This window comes from Alosa sapidissima, chromosome 9, assembly GCF_018492685.1.
Source record: "Alosa sapidissima isolate fAloSap1 chromosome 9, fAloSap1.pri, whole genome shotgun sequence".
Lineage (NCBI taxonomy): Eukaryota > Metazoa > Chordata > Actinopteri > Clupeiformes > Clupeidae > Alosa > Alosa sapidissima.
Window position 1 is genome coordinate 30,028,119 of NC_055965.1, and position 26,064 is coordinate 30,054,182.

General features: G+C 40.1%; 1 protein-coding gene across 1 annotated transcript; it reads right to left on the bottom strand.

Annotated features, from left to right (window-relative positions):
* Window positions 1-1,423: 1,423 nt before the first annotated feature.
* Window positions 1,424-5,153, bottom strand: LOC121719567 (THAP domain-containing protein 3-like). The gene is made up of 8 exons (XM_042105311.1): window positions 4,994-5,153; window positions 4,636-4,762; window positions 4,325-4,433; window positions 4,122-4,225; window positions 3,815-3,984; window positions 3,470-3,731; window positions 2,323-2,599; window positions 1,424-1,707 (listed from the first exon to the last, which is right to left on the bottom strand). The coding sequence occupies exons 1-7, from the start codon at window positions 5,074-5,076 to the stop codon at window positions 2,552-2,554; spliced, it is 903 nt and encodes a 300-aa protein (XP_041961245.1). The 5' UTR covers window positions 5,077-5,153; the 3' UTR covers window positions 1,424-1,707; window positions 2,323-2,551.
* Between the last annotated feature and the right edge of the window lie 20,911 nt (window positions 5,154-26,064).

Consider the following 26,064-nt stretch of genomic DNA (forward strand, 5'->3'; position numbering starts at 1 on the left):
CCCCAGGGGAAATTCAATTTATTCCAACATGTTCTTCAAATATGTGTTACGGAGGATTAGTAGCTTGCGGAAATGTCTGAAATGAGTTGAAATAATTAAATAGCCTATTTTGAGTTCATAAAAAGGCCTACAGATGCAACCCAATTCAGAAGTGGGCATATAGATTACAGTAATAAGGATAATGTAATGTTTAAGTAGCCCCCATTGACTGATTTAGTGTATGCCTAATCCTGTGAACATTTCAGATGCAACACCATTGCCAAACGCACATGGCAGCAGGTGAAAATGAAACACAAAAACATTATTCAGAATAGTAGGTTTATATAGTTATAGCTTGCAATAATATTTCTTAATTATGAAAACATATAGGCCTAGCTTATAGCCTTGGCCTCTGTTTTACAGCTAACAAGAAAAAGGTGTCTTTGAACACTACTGTAGGAGGAAAGGCACCAGCGTGTTTACAGTAGCAGAAGAGTTGAAGTGGAAGGCCGATTATGGAGGGGGTTGAGGGAGGCATTCGGTCGGATTCTGGTGCTGTGGAAATGTGTAGCCTTTATGTGCAGGGTACAGTAACATTCAATTCAACAAGTTTGTTAAAATTGTGGCTATTCTTGCTCAGATTTTCAGCATACTGTAGGCCTATGTCCGATTTATTTTCGGACATACAGTATTCTTGCATCACCGATGGAATACATGAATGTCCACGTACGGGCATTGCTATGAGACGTCTTCCTAGATCATCTGACAAAGATAACGAATTCCCTTGGCTGACAATATATATCTTCATAGAGAATATCGTCCGGGTAGGCTATATATATTTTCTGGTGGTCTCTAAAACCCCTCGCCCTGCGAAGAGAGTCCCTCACAATTTGCGCTCCAATGTCGTATGGATCATCCAGGTATAGGCCTACGCCGACATGTCTCGGGAGAAATTGTTAGTGGAGGGGTGGTACTTATAAAGGGTGTGGTTAACGGAAACCTCGGGTTAACCAAGAACATAACCTGGTCGGAGCAGGTTTGAGATGCAGCGTAAATTGCCATGGCAGCATACCTCGGTTAAAACCTATCCACCTTCCGTAGTACGGGTTAATCGGGAAGTTACGCCACACGTGATCAAGTTACTCTTGAAGTTACCCAGATAAGCCAGTAACCCCGCTTCGTAGTACAGGCCCCTGTACTTATAATAATAATAATAATAATAATAATAATAATAATAATAATAATAATAATAACAACAATAATAATAAAGACAATAATATTTTTCAAGACCATAGAGAATGCTGTTGTAGTACTCCAGTCTTGAGGCGATGAGGGCATGGATGAGAATGATGCATTGTTGAGCTGTCTGGTCACAGTAACACAAGACCCATCCTGTCAGACTAGGCCAGAAGTCCCGTCACCGGAATGATGTAGAGGACTCTGAGACAGTCACGTGGCGCCTTTGACCAGTGGCCACAATACAGAGGACCCCTGGCCAGTCAATGAGCAGTGCTTGACAAGCATCATGTGTAGAAGACCCATTTTGCAAAACAATGTAGACACCCATCTATTCTCAGGAGCAGTCCTTCTATAGCTGGCGGGAACAGCTGCAGAAAAATTCCCGGGCTTTGCCTTGCTCCTTCCTGGCCTGTGCCTTGCTCCTTCCTGGCATGTCTGGTCTCACTATGTCTTTCTGCTTTGGTGATGAGCCTGACAACAGCTGACAACCTGGAAATTAGAAATAAAAGTGTACATAGAAAGACATGTTAAAACATACTGATGACTAAAGTTCACCTATACAACACAGACCTATGCCTTTAATATAGTGCGCCAAAGTATTTCAGGAGGTGGAACACGGCCTAATTAATGTTAATGGATTGGTTTAGGTGGTTGAATCAGCCGTCCCTTAATAGTGTAGGCCAAAATGTATCAGCTGAACAATTTGTTTCTCGCTCTACAATATGGGCCTATGTATGCCTTATGATATGCCAGAGTAAGTAGGAAAGTGGGACATGTCTTAATTGATATTAATTGACATCTAGAGGCTATAGGCTTTCAGAAAATATATGGTTTAGGTGGTCAATTCAGCTGTCCCTTAATAGTATAGCCCAAGATGTGTCAGCTGTACAATGCGTTTCTCGATCTACATTATGGGCCCATGTACGCCTTATGATGCACCAAAGTCAGTAGGAAGGTGGGGCATGTCTTAATGTATATTAATTGACATCTAGAGGCTATAGGCTTTCAGAAAATATATGAAAGCCACAACCATAAACATAAACAAAGCGACAACCATATCTAGCAAAATCACAGTAAAAGTAATGTAAAAGTGACGTAAAATACCTGTCAACTGTCCTCTGTATCCACCACTGCAATAGACCATGATGTGAGGATGCACTCCATAACACAGCTGTTAATGGAAGCAAGGACTGAGGTGTCAAGGCCAGCATGCTTCAGCCTCTTCAGGAAGTAGACAAATGAGTAGCCAAACAAGGACAATCAAGGCCTTGCTTGCATGCTGGCTGTCTTGTAGTTTGACACCACTCTCCTTTCTGTGAGTTTTCTGCTGGAGTCATATAATGAAATACAACCCATACATCAGGATATCAGGAGCAAGGATCTGTGAAAACATAAGTAGAGGGGGGGGGACATAAAGATATGTTGAGAAAACATTGCAGGACCATCCCTAAACAACACATCAGGACACCTTTCTTTCCTTTTTCATTTGATCACTACTGCAATTCATAGACATATGTTGTATACAGATGAGACAAGGGTAAAACTGATGTGGGTATTTATTCTATTATAGAATAGGCTACTAAAATATAACTCCACAACTTCAAGTGTCAACACTGTAGTTTTGGTGGAGTATTTGTAGTTCTTATGCAGGAAAATCAGTATCTACTTTGGACATTAAAAGCTGCATGCACTACGTAGTACACACATGCGTACAATGCATTATTTTGGAGATAGAAATGTTGTTGTACTTCTTTGTTTTGCCTATAACAGAATTTTTTGTCACATGAATTACCCAGACCAAAGAAACCAAGCTTATTACGTGAAACTGACCTGCTTATAATTTAATGTCAAACACCATCTCAACTAATTGAAAAGCAGGATTGTATCACCATCGCACTCATTTCGATAATTTAACCATAACGTGTCGTGAACAATGATTTATTTAGCTAATTATCACGTATTTGTCCGTCTTTTACCCTTATAAGACATTGACTAAGAAATTGCCCTAATTTCGCGTGATTCTAGTTGGTTTACATACCTCTCACATGACAGCAACCATCACGCACTTCACCGTTTCCTGTTTACATACCTCGTCATCACTCCACGTTCCAGAAGCGTTCTGACCGGTTCTGACGCATTGACGTACATAGCCAGTTGCTAGCTTTTAGCAAAGATCCTTGATTACTACTATATTTGATACATGTATTATGTTTTTAAAAAAAAGCAATTGACATGTCTTTGTCATTCTTACTTTGAAATGCCCCAAGATGTTGGCCAGGTACCGTCGCAATGTCGATGGACAGGGCAGACAAAAGTATGTTCTGAGTACTTTATAGGTTGCTGGACTCTGGTGTATTATTTGCAAGGCCATGTCTTTGATTTTTTTTGGACATTTCCTGCATTTCCTCATTGGCCTCTGCTCTTTTGCTTGAAACATGAGGAATTCCCTGCTGTGTGGAGGAAGGGTGGCCAGTGTGTCGGAAAGCTTGATCTTGCCTTGCTCAGCCTGCAGCCTTTGAAAAAGGTAATCCTATTAATTTGAAGATACTTGCACCATAACTGATGAATACATTTTGAAGTATATGTTGTTGCCTACTTTGTTTTAAGATCATTAATTTGTGAGCGGAGTCTCCTCTGAAGACGGCTCTTGGAAACTGTCAATGCCTTAATTTTATTTCTAAGCCACTTGTTGTCTTTTCTGCAGTCACAGAGCTGCAGTGCAAGTAGCTGCTTGTCCTCCCTTTCCTTTTGCAGCTGCTTTTGTAGCTGTAATAGTTTATTTAAACATAGAGCAGTACATCATGTTAGTCTTTGTCAAACTAGTTAGTCAAGCTGAGAAGGGTGTGCTTTCACACATAATATCTTTGTTAAAATCTCATTGCAGGTCTTTTCATTTTGGGTACCTCAGTGACATCTGCCCTAGCATCTGTACCCAGATTGGATTCCCGGTGGCCTTGGTCTCCTATGGTTGTCCCCTCTACTTGAAATGGATTTGCAACCATAGTATCTTGACAACAGATAACAAATGTTTTATGTACTGTTTGATACCATTTTACTTCACAGGTTTACCCTTTGAACTGGAAATAAATAAATAGTAAAAACCCACCAGCAACTGTCCTGTCCAATATAGATCTCATAATAGTCATTCCTTTGGGAGGATTTGGGCAGTTGATGATTGTTGGTACCGCCTCATCAGTTAGCCGTTTCCTCTTGCTCTATAAAAGTGATTTGGTATGCACCTGAACACCTAAGGATGCTTCATTTTTGTATGCAATATGCTAATAGAAAGCGGCTGTATTAGTTGTAATGCTTCATAGTTGTGACATGAGTTATGCCTTTAGTGTATGATGCTATAGTTTAGCCAATGTCAAGACATTTCCAGTGGTGTTTTAATACAACTCTGTAATGATAACATACCATTTGAATAATCATGCTGGGGTTGAAATGATCCTCACAAACCCCATATCCCCCAGCTGTGAGATCACTTGTTGATATGGAAAAGGAGAGATCTGCCCTTCTTATATTTATCAGCCATCTCTTTTTTCTAAACATATATTTATGGCTACTGTTAGTAAAAGCACAATATGAGTAAGTACAACATTGCCAAGATCTATGTATTTATCAATCACTTAAGCTCATAGCCCACATGATTTATTTATGCTATTAATTTACAACACTGATCTTACACTTTAAATCCTGGAGGTCGCAGTTTGGTGTAACGTTAACTTACGTAAGCATAAGTTGCTAACTTTCTGTGCAATTTATCTTAACTTACCGATCTGTATCCTTGGGGAAAGAAAATATGGATTTTTCCGACTGTCTGTTGTTACAGCCAATTGCTGCACAAAGTTTCGGCATGTTTAATTTGTGTAAACAACTAAGTTAACGTTATGAAATATTGTCTCGATGTTGTCTCAATAAGATTTTGTTCTTAAAAATACTAACGGTATTTTTTTGTATTTAACATTCCAGGGCATGTGCACAAAAGAACCAAATAAATGAATCAGACAATCGAATTGTATTTTTATTTGTTTATTATATATTTTTATATTACAACTATAAGGTAAACGACATCCTCAAAACTTCTGAATAATCTGTATCAGTTTTCCACTGTCCCCGGCTGTCATCCATTAGCATGACAGCGTGGCTAACTTTAGCCAGCAGGCTAGCTAGCTCGCTGCCACCAGTCAGTAAGTGGTCGCTACCTGAGCTGAAATAAAGTGTTTTTTTCCCAAATCCGAACACAAACAAATTACACTATTAGGCTTGAAATGATCACAAACACTTACAGATTACGACAAGATGTTCAAACAACCCCTCAACAAATCCAGAAATCCATAATAACCAATTTATTGGTAACATTCCACAATCTCCCATTGACTTTAATGCAGTGATGGCTTACTCTGGTCTGCATAAAGGGGGATTTCCCCCCCTCCCCCTTGCAATAGTCGAACGCGGAAATTGTCGAACGTTTGCGCCTCTCGCTCCGCTTGAACCCTCTCTGCTTTTAGTGCTAATAAATCTGCCGGAGAAACACCTTCGCAAACACAAACTATGATGAGTCATGACTCATGATTTCATTCACCATGAGAAACCTATGATATAATTGATCTTCGTTTCAAAATTGTAGTCATTCATAACATGAAACACAGTAAATAATCAACTATCAGTACAATTAAATCAATAGTAAATCTCATTTAGAAAAGATCCAATATGGCGGAAAGACCGTGGACAATGGGGGTGTGGTTAACAACGCGTTAAATCGTACAGCTGTGTACTATCTATGGTGACACGACTTTTCGTACATGGGTTTACTACCTTAGCTTTGTGATCACGTTGCAACACATATATATATATATATATATATATATATATATATTTTTTTTTTTTTTTTAATCACAGTCGCTTTAGTGCATTTCTCAGTTTAGAATTGAAATTCTCAAAACTGCTTGTTCAAACTCCATATAATTTTCTCACGTGTGCATACCATAAACACAATTCTCACAGCAAATGCTTTAGTACATCCATGCAACTGATATTTTTTTTTTATTTTCAATTGCTAATGTCATGTTGGTCAAAATGCACTCTACTATTTCCATGCTGAATACCCCTACCCCATAAAAAAAATAGGCTTGCTTGAGTCATTACATGCAAAAGTGTTGAGGTGTCATAGCCAATTGTTGTCTGTCTAGCATTTACTGTATACATATGTGACCTGACAGACACGAATGCCAGGTGTGGCAGGTGCTGAAGACTGTGAACACCAGGTGAGGCAGGTGCTGAACACTGTGGACACTAGGTGTGGCAGGTGAAGACTGTGTGAACACGAGGAAAGCAGCCGGTCCGGATGGTGTACCTGGAAAAGTACTCTGTGCCTGTGCCGACCTCTCAGTGTCACAGGCTACCATCCCCCTGTACCTCCAGTCAGCTATCATCCCTGTCCCAAAGACTCCTGCCCCAAAGTGCCCCAATGACTACAGCCCTATTGCCTTAACATCAGTAGTCATGAAATGCTTTGAGAGGCTCATCCTGCACCACATTAAGGCCTGTCTCCCCTCAAACATGGACCCACATCAGTTCTCCTACAGAGCTAACAGATCAACGGTGGACGCCATCGCTACAGCTCTTCACACAGCACTCAGCCACCTCGAGCAGCCAGGGAGCTGTCAGGATGCTGTTCATAGACTACAGTTCGGCATTCACCACCATTGTTCCTGACATCCTGGTGGACAGGCTGACCACCATCACTCTCCCCCCTCCACCTGTGCTTGGATCAAGAACTTCCGGACTGACCGCCCTCAAACGATAAAAGAAGGCACCACCTGCTCCTCCACCCTGACCCTCAGCACACAGACTGAACAAATACAAGGATACAAGGATACAAGGAAGTTTATTGTCACATGCATATAGTTACTGGAAGTAAGAAATGCAGTGAAATTATGTCTGGTGTCAGCCTATTTGTGCAAAGTGGGGGGGTAAAAAGTGCAGTAGAAGAGGGGTTTAGTAGATTAAGTGGCAAGGGCTGCATAAGAAAGGTGGGGGAGGATTGGAATGGGGGGGGGGGCATCAACAAGGAGCACCCAAGAGCAACAGGGGCAAGGAAAAACTCCCTTATCAAGGAAGAAACCTTGGGCAGATCCACGGCTCAAGGGGCTAACCCAACTGCCAGGGGTCTTGGTGTGTTGGGGGGGATGACAGGGGAGATGGGATAGTGTGCTGTGTATGTGGGGAGAGGGCAGTGTGCAATATGTGTGTTGGAGAAGCTTCCTCCTGAGACAATGTGCTGTGTATTGGGGGGGGGGGGGACAGTGTGCTGTAATTATGTTGGGGATGTGTGTTGGAGAAGCTTCCTGATGAAATAATGTGCTGTGTATGTAGGGGAGGGGGGGGGGCAGTGTACTGCAAGTATGGTGAAGGGACTTACTATTGCAAGCAGAGTACTGTATGTATGATGTATGTGAGTGATGAAGATGTGTGTGTGGGCGGGAGGGGAGTGGAGCAGTGACTGTGTGTGTGTGTGTGTGTAGTGTGTGTGTGGGTAGGTGGGGGCAGTGTGCTGTAAGTATGTAGAGGATGTGTGTTGGAGAAGATCCTGAAGACAATGTGCTGTGTATGTGGGGAGGGGGGAGCAGTGTGCAGCAAGTATGTAGAGGAGGCTTACTGTAGCAAGCAGTGTGCTGTATGTATGTGAGGTGATGACAGTGATGATGTAAGTGTGTGTGTTTTTGTGTGTGTGTTGGGGATGGGGGGAGGGGGGGCAGAAAGGCTAGGCAATCAAGGACATGGGTAGATGGAGGAGAAATCAAAAATAATAAATAAAAAGTTCTATGGAGATGTGCAAAAGTTGGAGAAAGTCAGATATGTGTGTGTGTGTGTGTGCATTCAGTGGAAATGCATGGATTCCAGTTTCTTCCAGTAGCAGCAACTGGAATCCATGCATTTCCACTGAATTATTTTTGGAATCTGATCCCTTATCATACCTGTTCATTCTTACTCGTTGCTCGACTTATCGTGACTAAATTCAAGATGGCTGCAAACGCTAAACTTCGTGAAGATACTGTCTGTATAAATCGTCTTGTAAGTAAACTACCAGTGCTTTTTCAAAGTTCTCAATGTCTCGTTTTAAATGTCAGGGCCCTCGGAAGTCTACCAATGAAGTGTGGAGATACATTGAGCCTCGTAAATGGGTGTAAAACAGTGATTTATTTGCATGGCTAGCCCGATGCCGAAGCACCACTATTGAAAAAGCTGTTGGTAGCATCGGCTAACTAGCGCCAGATTTTGGAGTGCAGGGGACAAGCCGAGATGGGCTATGAGACATACGTTCACACTCGGTATCATGTTTCAATACACTTTAGGTCAATATCACACCGGAATTCTCCTTTAAATTCGCAGATGACACTACAGTCATCGGCCTCATCAGTGGAAGGGATGAGGCTGTGTACAGGGATGAGGTCAACAGGCTGGCAGGCTGGTGCTCTGAACACAACCTGCTGCTCAACACCAGCAAAACTAAGGAGATGGTCATAAGACCTCAGGAAACACAGGGGGGAACCAGCCTCACTGAGCATCAATGGGGACTGTGTTCAGCGGGTGTCCTCACTGCAATTTCATTGTATACCTGATGTGCAATGACAGTAAAGATTCCATTCTGTTCTATTCTATTACATGCTATTCTATTCTCTGTTATTCTGTTCTGTTCATACCAGGCTACCTGCAATTATTAATACATAACACATCTTAAACACGATTATTGACAATCATGTTTAAAGCATGCAACATTTGGATAGTATTTTTATAATATGTATTATTTTATATATTTTTTCATCACATATAGGGTGAAAGGACCTGCTCTTTTATATAGTTAGGACCAACTTTATTCATACCCACATTTTCATGTACAGTGAATTTGTATTTAACCAAGATGAGGTTTCTTCTGTTTGCTCGGACTTGTAGAAAATGCAGTGACTCCGCTCAGCCTGTAGAGGGAACCAGAGTACACAGGAAGAGTCAGCACAGTGCTGCACACATGTGGTACCTACTGCAGGATTTGACCTCTGACCTGGAGTCAGTTGTTGTTAGTGGCTCATAATGAAAATAATCAGGAAACCATTTATGGAGAATGGAGTCAGATCAGTAGTTTATGGTAAACCAGAAATTAAATGTAAGAAATATTGATATCTTTGTTTATAAACAGCAGGGTGCATGTGGCTACACTGCAGTGTGCCCATACCACATTCAGGTGCAAGTGTCAAATTCAATCTCTATCTCTCATGCTTCCTGTCACTCTAAACTATAAAGGCAAGAAGCCAAAAAATATTATTTACAAATACAAATGTGTTGGCTGGGGATAGCCTGGGGATGATCCTGTCAGGGAAAGAGCTGAAGGATGGAGATCACATGACCCAACAAAGACCTCTGAGGAGACTTCAGGAGCATGACACTATGTCACCAGCAGGGGGAGCACTTGTCATTCCTAACTTGCATAACTTCAAACAGCAAAGGATGTCCTTTTAAATATATTTCAGTCTGTTCACAAGATTTTTTGAGACATTTGATGTAAAGCTTTTTTGAGGGAAAAAAAACCTCACGAGGCAATACTGGAATACTTGCATATTACTATTAATAGATGGCCATCAGCTGATGTCTTTGATGTTTCGTTGATCAGACCTCTTGTTTGTTGCCTACAACATTTTAGATTTTTAATAGGGTGATCAATGTCTTTTGTAGTGATTAGAATAGCCATCAGATAAAGGGTAGTAGACCATGTCTGCTCAGCATTATTCTTCATACACATAATTTTAATTTATAATGAATTTGTATTTAACCAGTGTATTTTTTCTGTTTGTTAATGACACAAACATGACATATAATACACTGTGTAATGTTTTGTACATCAAATGGGAAATTAAAAAAATAAAATGGCATGTGTGAAGAATTATGGGCGTAACTGTAAGTACACATTAGGCAATACAGAAAATAACACACAATAATATTTTACAGGCTGCTCCTGTAAGAGTACTGGCATAGTGAATATGCTGCTTGGGTGTCATATTCCACATTCTCATTCCATCTCATCCTCAACCTGTACCACCTGCTGATGCAAATTGACTGGTTATTTGACTGGTTATTTGACTGGTTATTTGACTGGTTATTTGACTCACTCTTTCACTCTCTTTTTTTCCTGCCCTGGAAGGCCCCTCAGCTTGTCCTCTCCTAACCTTTCAGGATAAGCTGTTCTCATATCCTCCTTAAATGACAACATGTCTAAATAACAGCCTACATAACAATTCCATGAGTTTTTATTATTTGATTTGAAAGCCTGTATGTTGGGTCATGTTCAGGGCATGCTTCTGTCACAGGTGAACTGTTTTCTTCGGGGTCAGGATCATTTAGCAGAGCCAATGTAATTTCCTTGTGTGCATTATTGTATGCACTTGTGTGCATTATTCACTTGTGTGCATTATTGTATGCACTTGTGTGCATTATTGTATTCACTTGTGACTTTCTGAAGTGTGTTGTTCACATTGAGAGTGCATACTGTGGGGATTTCATGTTGCCCTTAGCATTCTGCTCCAGATGACCTAATGACAGCTGCTAATATAATGAACAAACCTGGCAACCCCCTTTCCTGTCCCTTTATCAGACATTGAGTGATGCAGTGACATGCATTTAAAAAATTATGAGACACACACTGTTTGTCCTTGATATAAAGGCTAATATAAGAACATGCAAGTAATAATAATATCATACGTTCCCAGATCTTCTTTTTAGCTTACTCTAAATTTCTTCTTGTGGGAATTCTCCTTTTGTCTCTCTTTTTTATTATTGTTAAATGCATTCGAGTCTATTTACAACTACCTTTGCAAATTGCGTGCTCTGTTCTGGAGGAAGTGAAGTGATGTTCCCGCTGTTCCCGCAGTGACGACAGTATTTTGACTGGAAAAACACAGTGAGCCTGTAGGCCTACTAAGGATCTAAAAAAATCTCATCTTATTGATGAGTTGGAAAGGCTATTATGAAAATTCCTGACATTCATCATGTCGTTATGGAACTTCCGCACTGGTGGGCAAGAAGGGAGACATTGTATTCTATCCTGGTGGAGACAGGAAGCCAGTGGAGTGAGTGGAGAATGATTTACACATATTTACATACTCTCATCAGGATCCTAGCAGCAGAGTTTTGAATGTAGGAATTATGCATCATAATTGCAAAATGCATTCACATATACAACTTGATGGAAGGGAAGGTTCATCCCATTTCACCTCCACTCCCTAACATAAAAAATAAACCCAATTGCACTAAACTATGGACAAAGGCACCCTCAGTTATCCTCACACCCTCAGACACATTGACTCACACACTCAGATATACTGTAGAGCCTCAACTCTACTCTACTGTACTCTACTCTACTGTACTCTACTCTACTGTACTCTACTCAGTTTTGGTACCAGGTGTTCTTTTTCCATGCTAAAAAGTACCCTCTTTAATGTAGCTAGGAGCCATAGCAACACAGAAGGAAACGAGCACACTCTCACACCCTCACACACATTAACACCCTAAGACACACTCACACTCTGATGCACACTTTCACCCGCACACACACTCACACCCTGATGCACACTCTCACCCTCAGACAGACTCACACACTCGCATAGACTCATACCCGCACACACACTCACCCCCTGATGCACACTCTCTCCCTCAGACAGACTCACACACTCGCATAGACTCATACCCGCACACACACTCACACCCTGATGCACACTCTCTCCCTCAGACAGACTCACACACTCGCATAGCCTCATACCCGCACACACACTCACCCCCTGATGCACACTCTCTCCCTCAGACAGACTCACACACTCGCATAGCCTCATACCCGCACACACACTCACCCCCTGATGCACACTCTCTCCCTCAGACAGACTCACACACTCGCATAGACTCATACCTGCACACACACTCACCCCCTGATGCACACTCTCTCCCTCAGACATGGGGCCTTTTCCAAACCATCTCCACTCCACAACAAGGAGGTGGAGGGACTGGCCATAATAATATGAAGACATTGTAATAATTGATGTATAAGTCACTTCCTTGATAAAGTGTCAGCCAAATGAGTAGCCTAAGTAAATATTTATCAGGAATGATAGTGCTTGTTGTTGTTGCTAATGTTGATGTGAGTGCGACTATAAGAGTTTGAGTATATGACGTAAATCAGTCAAGGGATCCATTCGGTCTTCATGAACACCTTTGCACAGCAGAAGTCATCTCTTGTGAATGTGCTCATACATTTTCATTTGGTTCACACATTTCTCACACCTGTTTGCAAAACAGTTACAGTTTTTGCCCATACTTGCATCTTTCTGCAACACACTTGCTCCTGCACACTACACAATATTTCATATATAAGACACTTTGTTCATAAATTTTGTTCATAAATTAAATGTCATGGGTACCATTGGGACAACACATCTATTCAAAATACAAAACACATTGGGTGATTGAAAACATCTGAAAATACTTACAAAACTGAACACCGATCAGCCAGTCACAAATAGGCCTCAGTTGAGCCATTTTGAGAACTTTGCAAGCATGGATGCAGGGAGAGCAAGAGATAGAGGAAGAGGAAGACAAAGAGAGAGAGAGAGAGAGAGAGAGAGAGGGAGGGAGAGAGTATGTGTGTGTGTGTGTGTTACTGCACTGTACTGTAAAGTACTGTGGTGTACATTATTGAGTTGACGTCATTTGCAACCTTTCAGTACTTACATTTTAGTTTTTTGTCAAAACCTTTGTTGGAAAAACAGCATAACAAAAACTGTAAGTGTTGCATTGAGCTTCACAGAATGCTAACTGATAAACTGAATGAAAGCAGTGAAAAGTAAAGACTGAGTGTTTTAAATAAAGTACACTAGCGTGTTGCTGCTAATCTGAAAGTGTATTCATGATGCAAGTGTGTATCATTTTGTCATCAGAGGTGTTGATGTTTCAATTCGACATAGATGTGAATGGTTTATTTCCCAGTGTTGTGTCTTGTGTGCTTGTGTGTAAAGTTTTGACACAATGAGCCAAGTTTTGGAAAAAAGTGTTCAAACTAAATTCTTCAATCAGCAGTCCTTTATCATCCATAAAAGATACCATGTCTGTTCTGTGTTGCTATTTGCAAGTATGGATCTATGGCACATTTAGAGAAAGTACTGCATTGCCTGTTTGGTGAAGAACACAGTACAAAAGCTGACAAGTCCAGATGTTTACAGTAGGTCTACTTCAATGAAAAATGACAAGTTGTAGTTCAATGACATTTGTTTTGTCAAGGTGCTTACTGTAGGTCTTACATGTTATATCTCGGGAGGAATATACAATTACAGTTTTTCTCGATCGATTTGATACTTGTGTCAACTCTGACATCACATTCTCAAAATAGTTAACACCTGTGTCTGAACAAAAGCACTCTGTCCAAAATGACACATGTTGCTTGCTTGCTGGCTGTTCCTCTCTCAAAACACTTAAAACATGCAGTAAATGTGTGTGGGTGTGACCTGTATAGGCCTACCTGTGTGTGTGTGTGTGTGTGTGTGTGTGTGGTTTTCAAAATGTGATGTGCCACAATCTTTGAATACAGCATAGTGTCACAACTGTGCATGTTTGTGTTTCTGCTTGAAATTGTTATTTCTGTGTGTATGAATATGAGTGTGTGTGTGTGTGTGTGTGTGTGTGTGTGTGTGTGTGTGTGTGTGTGTGTGTGTGTGTGTGTGCGTGTGTGTGCTTGTTTGTGTTTGTGTTCTCATGTCCTTTCATGCAGCAGATCTAACTTAGACTACTTAGCATGCACGAGAGAGAGAGAGAAGGAGAGAGAGAGAGAGAGAGAGAAAGAGAAAGAGACAGAGAGAGAGAGAGCGAAAGAGAGAGAAAGTTGTTGGGGATGCAATTGTTTGCATGATCTACCTAGTTTAAGAGGTGTGAATCAGCTGATTAAGTGAATGACTGGAACAAAAATGTGGCAGGACTTTTACTTTCTGAAGCCGGACTTTTACACCTCTGACTATTAAATATGTAATCTATCACTACATACTGTAGGCACCTACAGTTAAGCACAAAAAGATTCATACCCCTCGTCCCCTTAGAATTATAGAGTTCTATCTACGTTCTGAGTAGTTCTGAGATATTGAGCTTCAAAGTCTTTGAATTCCATAGAGTTATGCTGATAAGAGGAACAAACCTCTTTAGATATAATGTCCAAAAATGCATACAACTACAAGAAACACTTCACTTCATCTTCAAGTGGTCACAGAATAAGAATATGTCAATAACTCAAATTTGACAAAAATGTCAGATAGAACCTTATAATTCTAAGGGGACGCCCTGGCAAATATTGATTTAATGTTGGTTTTCTCTTGACCTTTTGGCATTTGGCAATGACATTTTCAGTCAGAACAAACATATTGGTCAAGAGAAAAAGTCAAGTAATGGAACCTAAAGAGGAGACTTATGCATGACTTTTATGGGATGAGTGAATTCATTACAGTAGGAGACTTGGAAAAATACTGTATCTGATGTCACAGACACACCCACAGGTGTGCATACCTGTCCATGTCCGCCTTGCTCCGTGCACAGACACTACACTGCACTGTCACACTCTCACGGTAAGTTCAGCTTTCATGGCAGTCATTTCATGTTTGAATATTATTATAACTCTGCTGTCAGTTTAGTGTCCTACAAGCAGGGGGGGGGGGGGGGGGGGGGTCGGGGGTGCATGTGCATTGGCAGGGGGTTTAGTATTTTGTGCTGCTCATACGGTCCACTTTTTTTGACTGTTACACTGAAAAAAAGAATCGCTGGATTTACTTGATTTTATCATGTACATCAGTTGCACATGACTGAAATGTATAGGTGTACGAAACTGATTTATGCTGTGATAACCCAATTTGATCAAGTAATTTCAATGAAATTGTATTATTGTCACGGTTCCACGGGGAGAGCTTGACCCAAATGCAGGGCAAAGTACGGCAAGGCAACGTAATCTTAGAATTACAAGAATCTTTATTAAGAACTGAACCGTGTGTAACACAACACACAATGACTAATAACCAACAAAGACTGAGAGGAGACAGAGGGTTTAGGGCACAGGTGGACAATGATCAAGGTAAAACAAGAGACAGGTGGAAACCATAATTAAACTAACAGACTAATTAATAGAAAGACAGAGGACTGGACGAGACCAACAAGACAATAACGGGGAACAGGTGTGGAAACAGAAGGGAAAACTAACAAGACAGGAAGCACAGACCAAATAAGGAGATGGGGCAGAGACAAAGACAGGTGACAGGCAGGTAAACGCAAAGCACATGGGGAACAGGCAAAACGAAACACATGGCAAAACAAACAAAGGAGCACATGGCACAGGACAGAGGAAGTAAACAAAGCAAACAGGAAGACTCAAGAGGAGCAGACATGAAGGGAAACACTAAACAGGGAAAACAAAACACGACAGGACCCTTACAATTTTACAGGCAGCATGGAAAGTAGGCATTCAGATATACTTAGTATTGCAACATCAATGTTAAAGGACAACTTTGAATATGTTGTGTATTACAGTTTTTTTCTGAATGCCTAAACGCTAACCATGATTCTTATAGCATAATTTCTAAAACTATTAATTTGTATAGCAAAACCACTCACTGAGTTTGTAAAACTAAAAGTGCAAACACTGTTTTGCACTCAGTTTGCAATTTTGTAACACACACTTGTGAGAACTCTTTTTGCAGAACTGTAAACACAACTCACTGCTTTACACTCAATTTCCAAATGATCAACACACTCCTACCAAAACTATACACATGTATGCCTATTATTTACACTATTTTGCCAACTGTCTGGCACACTGTCACATCATGAAAACTCTTTTAGAGAATTAGTTCACTTTGCAATCAGCATAAGCAGTGTAAATAAGCCACAGGGATACCTTAGAATAGAATAATATATGATTGCATAGAGTGAATTGAATGATATTTGAATGTTAAAATAAATATATTTTGTATTTAAAGAAGAATCTTTGAGAGTGGTGTGTTGTCTTGGGGTGAGTCATTGAACTGTGGTCTAGTAATAACCTAAACCAGTCTCCTCTTGAACCTAGAGTTTAGAACTAGACTGTTCCCGCACAAGCACAGGCCCTTCCCTCGTCGTGCGGGTTACAGAATGATAGTTGCTGTACGAACATGTAAAAACCATGGCACTAAGGCATTAAGGTGGCACTTAACGGAGTAGAAGTGAGCGGATGTAAGGGCTAGCTTGGAAAAGGACCAAGGAGGACACATGACTAACTACTTGTGACTCCTGAGTTCATAGGCGCAGATTTATGTTTCCGTCGGTGAGTGCTGAAACAATTAAATACCCAATACCAACGCTCAAAATAAACCTCATGCAAAAACATAGCACATGATTTTTTGCCATACGATTTTTGAAAAAGTAGTAATGTAGTAGTAATAAGCATTTCAGCACCTTAGGAAATCAACCAATATGCACACAGAAACACCAATAAAGTTTGCTGGAGTCCATGGGTGTCTCCTCCGAGGACATTTCTTAAAGGCTGTTAAAGGCAAATTTCTGCACACCTTCAGTCACAGAATAGGACCTGCACTATGCCTAAAACACTTATGCATGATCCGTCGTTTGACTTCTGAACACTCTCCCAGCCGGGCAGCCGTGGCCTACTGGTTAGCGCTTCGGACTTGTAACCGGAGGGTTGTCGGTTCGAACCCCGACCAGTAGGCACAGCTGGCACAGCAGCAAGGCACCTAGGCACCTAACCCCTCACTGCTCCCTGAGCACCGCTGTTGTTGCAGGCAGCTCACTGCGCCAGGATTAGTGTGTGCTTCACCTCACTCTGTATTCACTGTGTGCTGAGTGTGTTTCACTAATTCACAGATTGGGATAAATGCAGAGACCAAATTTCCCTCACGGGATCAAAAATATATATACTTATACTTATACTATACCCATTATCCAGACATATGCATGAAAACAGTTGAAGTCACAAAGGAAAATTTGTTCTGGTTGTATACCCACAAACTAGAAGAAAAACAGAAATTATGTTTTATAAACAGAAATTACATTTTGTGTGGACATCACGGCATTAAACAAACAAAATATAGCCTATCCAACCAGATTTCCAGCTAAAAGCGTATTAGCCGACAGTAATGGAGTCAGTGATTCTCATAGGCAATCACATTATGACAGATGTTGCAGTTAGCACCAACTGCGATGTTTGATTTTAAATTAATGTAAATTTAGCCGGGACTGTAAGGCACACGTGGGTGCTCGATATTTTCTGTGGGTGCTCCAGTATATGCCCGAGTTAATCATGAATTATATATGTATATAGGAAGTGGTTTATAAAAGATGTATCCACACCCTAACTAATCTTAAGTACATGTGTTTTACCATTATTTCTGTAAAGGTGTGCTGACATGTAGGTATAAATAACACACCCATTCTAACTGATCTTATAAACCATAGACAATTCCTTAAAAACTGTTCAATAATGGACATATTACTTCATTAAAACATTATTATTGCATTATTTACAACTATTAACAACTATTTATGAACATATTTCAGATATAGGCTTATTTACTGTGAACAAACCATTTATAACGGTGTGCAGAAATGCTTTTCTGATTTCTGAATTAATGTAGGAACAATCTTTTAAAAATGAGGAACAAATCATTTAGTTAACAAATGATGCTCATTGAGCGCAATGCAAATCAAACCAGCTAATATGTTAACTGAAATAACACCATGTCAATCTCTAGGTATGGTGAAGGGTATGTGATGTGGGGCTATTTTAATCCCAAAGGCCAAGGGAACTTTATCATAACACATATCCTGGATCCATGAAATAACAGGCCTTTAAAAATAAGAATCTGCCTGCCTCTATGTGAATTTAGCATAGGGGTACAAATACTTATGACCCCTGTATTTTAAAACATTTATTTATTTATGATACATTATTCATTCACAAAGAAAATTGGTGTCCTTAAAGGTTGGATATTTCCTATTTTTTTTTTACTTAAGGCATTAAGATTTTTCAAAAGATGATTTTATATTCCTCTTTTTAGTCAACTTTAGCATGTGTTCAAAAATGTATACAGCCCACTGTATACCTATATGCATGCCTATAACTATGCTGCTCTTATAAGCTTACTGCTAATACACTGCACATATTTATATATATTTTTTTTATTACTGTAAACCATGCCAGTTTCTTAACTGTATACTACTGTCTACACTGCACTTTTCTGCTTTTTTGCAGTTCTGCTTAGACACAAACTGCATTTTGTAGTTTTTGTACTTGTACTCTGCACAATGACAATAAAGTTTAATCTAATCTCAGATGGGCAGGGCCTAGCGCTCGAGTCAAATTAAAACTGTTTGGCTGTTGAGGGCCAAGTCCCACATCTCACCACGCTTGCTTTACCTAGCCATTACATGCACAGAAAATGTTGTTTTGGGAGTCTACCTGCTATGCTTGCTTGCTATTTGACATAAATTATGTGATTATGAAAATACACATAATGATAGCCGCGGTGTATAAAATTAAAAAGCCATACAAGCCAGGCTGCGTTAGCATTGGTTAAGTAGTAATGCTGATTGGCTGGTAACTTTAGAAAGTTACCAGCCATATTGGCTGGTGATCAAAAACGTTAATTTAGAACCCTGCATACAAGCCAGACTGCGTTAGCATTTTTATGTCCAACAGTTCCCTGAAACATGAATAAAGACAATAGTAGGCTATAGGCTACTGAGTTTTTTTGCACTGGATGTCCCCAGTTGTAAGAGACAGGGAGTAATGCATCACTAGAGGATATACAGAACCCTCCAGAATTATTGCCACCTTTGGTAAAGTTGACTAAAAACAGGTATAAAAACAATCTTTTGGTGATTTATTGTAATCTCAAAGACCAACACCAGATCACCAGATCAACATTTATACACGCATTGCACTGCATTATGGGAGTTCAGTCCTGAACCAGGCTCGGTTCATTACACTATACTTGAATTGCTGAAGTTTGTGCTACACTGTAAAATTAGTTTGTTAACCTTGTTAGTTAACCTTACTTTTTAAAAGCATGCAAACCGATTGCTCTTGCAATTCCTATTCAAAATGAATCTGTAATTTCAAGTTGTGCAAACAAATGCTCATTTAGTGTAGTGCATTTACACTACTGAGAATTCATATTTCAACTAACTTGGTCATTACAAGTAAAGTATGTTTACTATACACAATATGTGTATTGAAGTTGTGCTAACTAATGTCACAGTTCAGCTAACTAATATGACATTTCCCACAATGCATTTCCAGAATGCCACAGCCCTGGCCTACATATTTTTTAAAGGGATCAAATATTAATATTTACTGACATTCAATGTTAAGTTACAATAACAAAGTGACAGTGACACTAAAGTCTAAATATACTGTGTAATGTATGTGTAATTTATGTTGATACATCACCCCATCAAGTAGATGACTATCCAAAACACACTAATCCTGTGAGAACTAGAATTGATAGAGTTGTACTGTAGACAGATACATATCTGTAGCTGGAAACCATACATACAGTTATCCTGTCTCTGCTAACTTACTGAGGCAAAGCAAATGTGGGCTTGATTAGTACTTTGAAACTTATGCTACTGCTGTTAGTGGCTGTCCATCTCTGGTCAGGATAATATCAACCCTAATACCTAAGTGTCATTATGGATACACTGAACTGCAGGAAACAGGCCTTTGAATGTAAAAACAAAGTCCTGATTCACTGTGGTCATTAAATATTAGTGGGTTTCCCTGACCACTGGCCAAATGGCTCCCTTACTCTCCAATCAAGACTGGTGTGTAGTGAGCATCCCGGCACATAATGACTGCCATGCACCACCAAGATGTGTACTATATGTTGGTGGTGCTTAGTGAGGTTCCACCTTTACTGCACAGTACTTTTACAGTGTAGTGAAGTACTATATATAACATATTGTTGATGTGTTACCCACAGCATTATAGGGTGTTTTTGGTTAGTCATCTACTTGATGGTGTGATTCATCAACATAAATTACACAACAACAGTATAACCGTTAGTGTCAATGTCACTTTACTATAATTTAAGATTGAATTTCAGTAAGGATTCATATGTGATATCTTTACAAATATGTGGGTCGGGACTGTGGCATTCTGGAAATGCATTGTGGGAAATGTAACATTAGTTAGCACACCTTCAATACACGTGTTGTGTTTACAGTTTTTCTCGATTGCTTTGACCTGCTTAAAGAAACTGGGATCCAACTGGTCTTCATGAACACCTTCTTTGCACAGCAGAAGTAATCTCCTGTGAATGGGTTCACACGTTTTCATTGGGTGGTAGAGATTCCTTGCTTAAGTCTGAATCTCTGATACACCTGTGTGAAACTCCTTTGCACAATTCTTCAATCAGCAATCATTCATTATCCATAAAAGATGCCATGTCTGTTCTGTGTTGCTATTTGCAAGTATGGATCTAAGGCACATTTAAAGAAAGTACTGTATTGCCTATTTGGTGAAGAAAACAGAACAAAAGGTGTTTACTGTAGGTCTATTTCGATGAAACATGACAAGTTGTAGTTCAATGAAATTTGTCTTGTTTAGGCAGAGGCGTCGGACTGGGGGTAAAACCACTACTGATTATAGGGGCCCAAGGGGAGAGAGGGCCCTAGAAAAGTCTGGAATATATTTTATTTTACCTGCAAGTAAAATGTGTCATTTTGGCCAGAGTGCTTTTGTTCAGACATGGGTGTTAACTGTTTTGAAAACGTGATGCCAGAGTTGAGAGAAGCATCAAAGCAATTGAGAAAAACTGTAATAAACATGCAATATATTTTGCTTGGAATTCTCAGTATTGTAAGTGTACTACTACACTACTGTAAGTAAGCTTTTGTCTGCACAACTTGCCATTCCTATTCCAGATTAGTCTGTAGTTGCAAGGCAATTGGTTTGCATGTTTTAGTTTTTTTAAACTAAGGTTAACTAACAGGTTAAGCAAGGTTAACTAACTGACTTCACAGTGTAGCAAACCTTCAGCAATTCAAGTATAGTTTACTTGAATTAAATGATCATGTTTACTTTTTCACCTCCACATTACACTCATTTTAGGCAAGTAATCCCAAAAGGCAAAATCCACATAATCAACAAAAGACAAAAAATGAGTTAACTAAACATTTTAAGTAAGATTAGATTTTACAGTGTATATGCCACCAGAGAATCACTATACTGAAACGTTTTAACACATTGCACTAATTCATAATAACTGGTCGTCCTTTCTCTGAACTAGTCGGACATTGTTGTATTTCATTTCAATATGGCAAGTCACTAGTTATGGTTCTCAAACTACACGCTGCATATTTACACAATCACAGCATCGTCCTCATATCAAATGTGCTGCAGCTACGACGAAACCTGAGCAGACTCCCTGTATCCTGCACAATCCATAACCATTGAATACAAGCTTTACCTGAGACAGACACTAAGACCCTGCCCCTTTCAGACAGGCTCAAACACAAATAGAAACAAATTATTTCCGGTTGTTCAATTATCCATTTTTCTATCCAATGTTGCACAAATACAAAACTCATTTTGTTATGCCTTGTTATGAAACAGAAAAATAAATTAATTCAATAGCACTGTCATGAGATGTAAACAGCCTGTACTACCAGTCCCAAACACCTCCTCTGCAGGATAAATATCCTTAGGATTTTTAAAGACAGATTAGGAAAGTAAATAACTGTGTAGAACTGTTTTGTCAAGTTAATTTCACTTTGTCTATGAGTTCAAATAATAGGCGAGTGCAGCATGCATGTAGGCTATACTCTGCTAGTCACAAACAGGTTTTAATGAAGCAAGGTTTAGTGGAATCCCTCTGTTCCATACACTATGGAGGACCACAGGTGTCACCGAAAAAGTAAATAAAAAAGAAAAGAGGCCAGAGATCAAGACATTTTACTGGAGAGAAACTAAGTGGACTGTTCTATACTGACTGTGATACACTGATAGTTGTGTTGTATCCCATGTGGTGGGGGTGGGGGGTATGTTTGGGTTTGTGTATCTGGATTGTAACAATGCCTTTCATATATGTTGTTACCCACCAAATACAATAAAAAGTGAGCAAAAAAAAAAGAAAAGAGAATTTACAAAAAATATTTGGAAATCAATTATTAAAGGAGAATTCTGGCGTTAGTTGGCCGATGCTACCCACAGTTTTTTTTTTCAATGGGGGTGCCTCGGGCATCACCCTAGCCATGCAAATAAATCACTGTTTTACACCATTTACAAGGCTCAAAGTAGCTCCATACTTCATTGGTAGACTTCCGAGGGCCTTGACATTTAAAACAAGACATTGAGAACTTGGTAGTTTATTTACAAGACGATAGACAGTACCTTCAGGAAGTTTACTGTTCACCACCATCTTGAATTTAGTCACGATAAGTTGAGCGACGAGTACGAATGAACAGATATGATAAGGGATCAGATTCCAAATATAATTCCGTGGAAATGCATGGATTGGAATGCATTTCCATGGAATTATTTTTGGACTTTGATCCCTTATCATACCTGTTCATTCGTACTGTTGGTAGCATCGGCTAACTAGTGCCAGATTTCTGAGTGCAGGGGACAAGCCGAGATGAGCTATAAGACATACGTTCACACTCGGTATCATGTTTCAACACACTTTAGGTCAATATCACACCGGAATTCTCCTTTAAATAATACCAATAAATGCCTCATTTTATATGGAGGACCACAGGTGTCACTTAAATGGCAAATGAAGTTGGTTAATTTGCCAATATAAACAGTATTTAAAAAGATAATTTACAAAAAGTATTTTGTAAATCAATTATTAAATTATCAATAAATGCTCTCATTTTAAAAAGGGATTTACAAATATAATTGGGGGCCAAGCAGCGAACACCTCATTGTGTTTCTACGTTTTCCTATTATTATTATTATATGCAATGGCAGCCCATAGAACCATCTGGTAAAAAGTTGGGAAATTTGGCACACTAATTGGGGACATGATTCATGTCACCAAGTTTCATGTCGGCAACTCGAACCCTCTAGCGCCACCAACAGGCCAAAGTTCGAAGTGTGTTCACTCACGTAACTTTTGACCCGTAGGTCCGATTTTCAAAGGTCAGGTATCGTTGGAATCCTTGGACCAAGCCGAGTTCAACGCACCCTATGACGTCATTTTCCGCCATGATGGATTTTCCGCCATTTTGGATTTCATCAAAAACACTTAAAATGTATCAGGGGTCACATACTTTCTCTGATTCCCACCAAATTTTACACAGATCATCTTCAGACCAAGCCTCACAAAAGTCATCACTTTTCGTCTTCGGAAGTATTACCGTTCGCCCGTAACAGCCAATCAAAATTTGCGGCCAAGACGCCAAGACGCTCTAGAAATTTGGTGACTTTTGACCTCTAGGGGGCGCTGTAAATCAGTAACATGCCTTTTGGACTGTAGCTGCTGTTGTGCCTAGAATTACAATGTACTAATGGTGTCTGGTAATACTGTGGAAGATCCTTATGTCGACAGATGGCAATTCATGACATCAACATAATTGATTTGGCTGCCATATTGGATTTAATCAAAACCACTATCAAATTTCCCTAGGTCACAGATTTCATCGGATCCTCACCAAAATTGGCACAGACCATCTTCAGACCATGCCTTATCAGTGCTTTGATTTCCATAACAATTGACGGAAGCGTTTGCCCATAGCAGCCAATCGAAATTGGTGGCGAAGCCGCCAAACAGGAAGTGAGCTCATATCTCAGCAACCCATTCACCAATCATAACCAAACTTAGTCCATGGAATCAGGACCCAATCAGGGGGACGCTCAAGAAATCTGGTGACCTTTGACCTCTAGGGGGCGCTGTAATTAAGAAACATGCCTTTTGGCCTGTAGCAGCAGTTGTGCTTAGAATTAAAACGCACTAGTGGTGTCTGGTAATACTGTTGGAGGTCCTTAGGCTGACCCAAGCCAACTTGTGATGTCATCGTAATTGATTGGCCACCATATTGGATTTAATCAAAAACACTTTTTCGCAGGTCACAAATTTCAGCGGATCCTCACCAAAATTGGCAGAGAACATCTTCAGACCATGCCTTATCAGTGCATCGCTTTTTGGAACGATTGACAGTAGCATTCGGCTGTAACAGCCAATCGAAACTTGCGGCGAAGCCGCCAAACAGGAAGTGAGCTCATATCTCAGCAACCCTGCCATGTATCATAACCAAACTTACTACATACGTTCAGGACCCCATTAGGAGGACGCTCAAAAAATGTGTTGACCTTTGACCTGTAGGGGGTGCTGCGATTAGCAATATTGCATTTTGATCTGTAGTTGCGATGTGTTTTATCAATCTTTTATTTTTGGATGTGAAACTGATGACAACATGTTCCATCCAGTTCATTTTAATGCGTGCGTGGTAGGGCGGGGTGGGACGGGCAGGGGTGATTAGGTGGGGGGGCTGGCTGGCGGAGGCGGTGGCAATACTCAGCCCTGTTTCAGCCCTACAAAATCAATTATTAAATTATCAATAAATGCTCTCATTTTAAAAAGGGATTTGCAAATATAGGAGTTAGGCTGGAGAGATGCTAGAAAAACTTTTGAACTTTTTTTTTTATTCTCCTGGTAATTCGCTCATTAGCTCAGATCAGTGACGAACTAGTAGCCTAGGCTTACAGAAAACGTTGGGGAGAAAACTGTGCTCAGAAATTGTCTTCTAGGTTCGCTTCCGTAGGCTAGATCACTTCGGATTTCAACCAGTTTTATGCCTCCATCGAAGCGCTAGTCATGGGCCAGTGAAAGTACAGCATTAAGTAAAATATCCATAAATGGAGTGCTCCTTTATAGCAAAACTCCTGTATAAACCCAAAGATATATATTTATCAACCGTTTCCTTTGAGTTCAGAAGAAGGTGCTCGTGACAGAGCTGGATTCTAAAAGCTTTTCATCGTTCAGAGCTTGGTTCGTTACAATGTTTCATTAAAGTTCTTTTAAGGCATTCTTTTCCAAATGATTTGCCAAATGATTAGGCTGTTATGCTAGCTCAGCCTTTAAATATGCTGTTATTGTGGTCATGTGGACTTGATTAAACGGGTAAAGATAATTCATAAACTGCTTATTTCTTACATGACTGAATCAGTAACCTAGGTTCAACAGTGGTGTTTGAGGTTGCTGTGTTAAGTTGTTGTGTGTGATCGCTAAACAATTCATAGGATCAAATCAGTTTATTTTGACATACGGGATGTAGAATTCTGGGGTATTCTTACTGTATTCTGATGTGTTCATATGTTACTTCTGTGTGTAGTATACAACAGGGAGAGGTCCATATTATTGTACATAACTGTGCCTTAGGCCTGTGTACCAGCAGGAAGGTCATACAGGCCGATGTTTAAGAACATCCGAGGAACATCAGTGATAACATGGGCAGAGGGAGACGGCATGTCTGCCTATTCAGGCTAGTATCTCCATCTGGCCAGGGCCGGGTTGTGTACACTGGTTGGCACCTGCCACGTTGGCATGATTGACGTTTGTATGTTTTAGTATAACAGGCTTTGTCTTAGGTTTTGACACGGAGACGGATCGAGGAAGCAACCCAAGGAGCATCTTCTGTCGGAAGGCTCAGCAGCCGCTTCTAATAACAACCACAACTGTTAGACTCTGCACAGTTTTACTGTTTGAGACTTAGCCTGTGTTCTGTTATTCATTGTTGTACCATCTACAATAAATCATCATCTAATCGCCGATCCTG

Bases quoted from the DNA above. Each gene is read 5' to 3' on its own strand.
- LOC121719567 (XM_042105311.1), bottom strand. From the start codon at position 5,076: ATGCCGAAACTTTGTGCAGCAATTGGCTGTAACAACAGACAGTCGGAA. The intron at 3,985-4,121 runs GTACCCAAAATG...AAACTATTACAG, and splicing joins CTAGGGCAGATGTCACTGAG to CTACAAAAGCAGCTGCAAAA. The intron at 2,600-3,469 runs GTAAGAATGACA...ATGTTTTCACAG, and splicing joins ACATCTTGGGGCATTTCAAA to ATCCTTGCTCCTGATATCCT.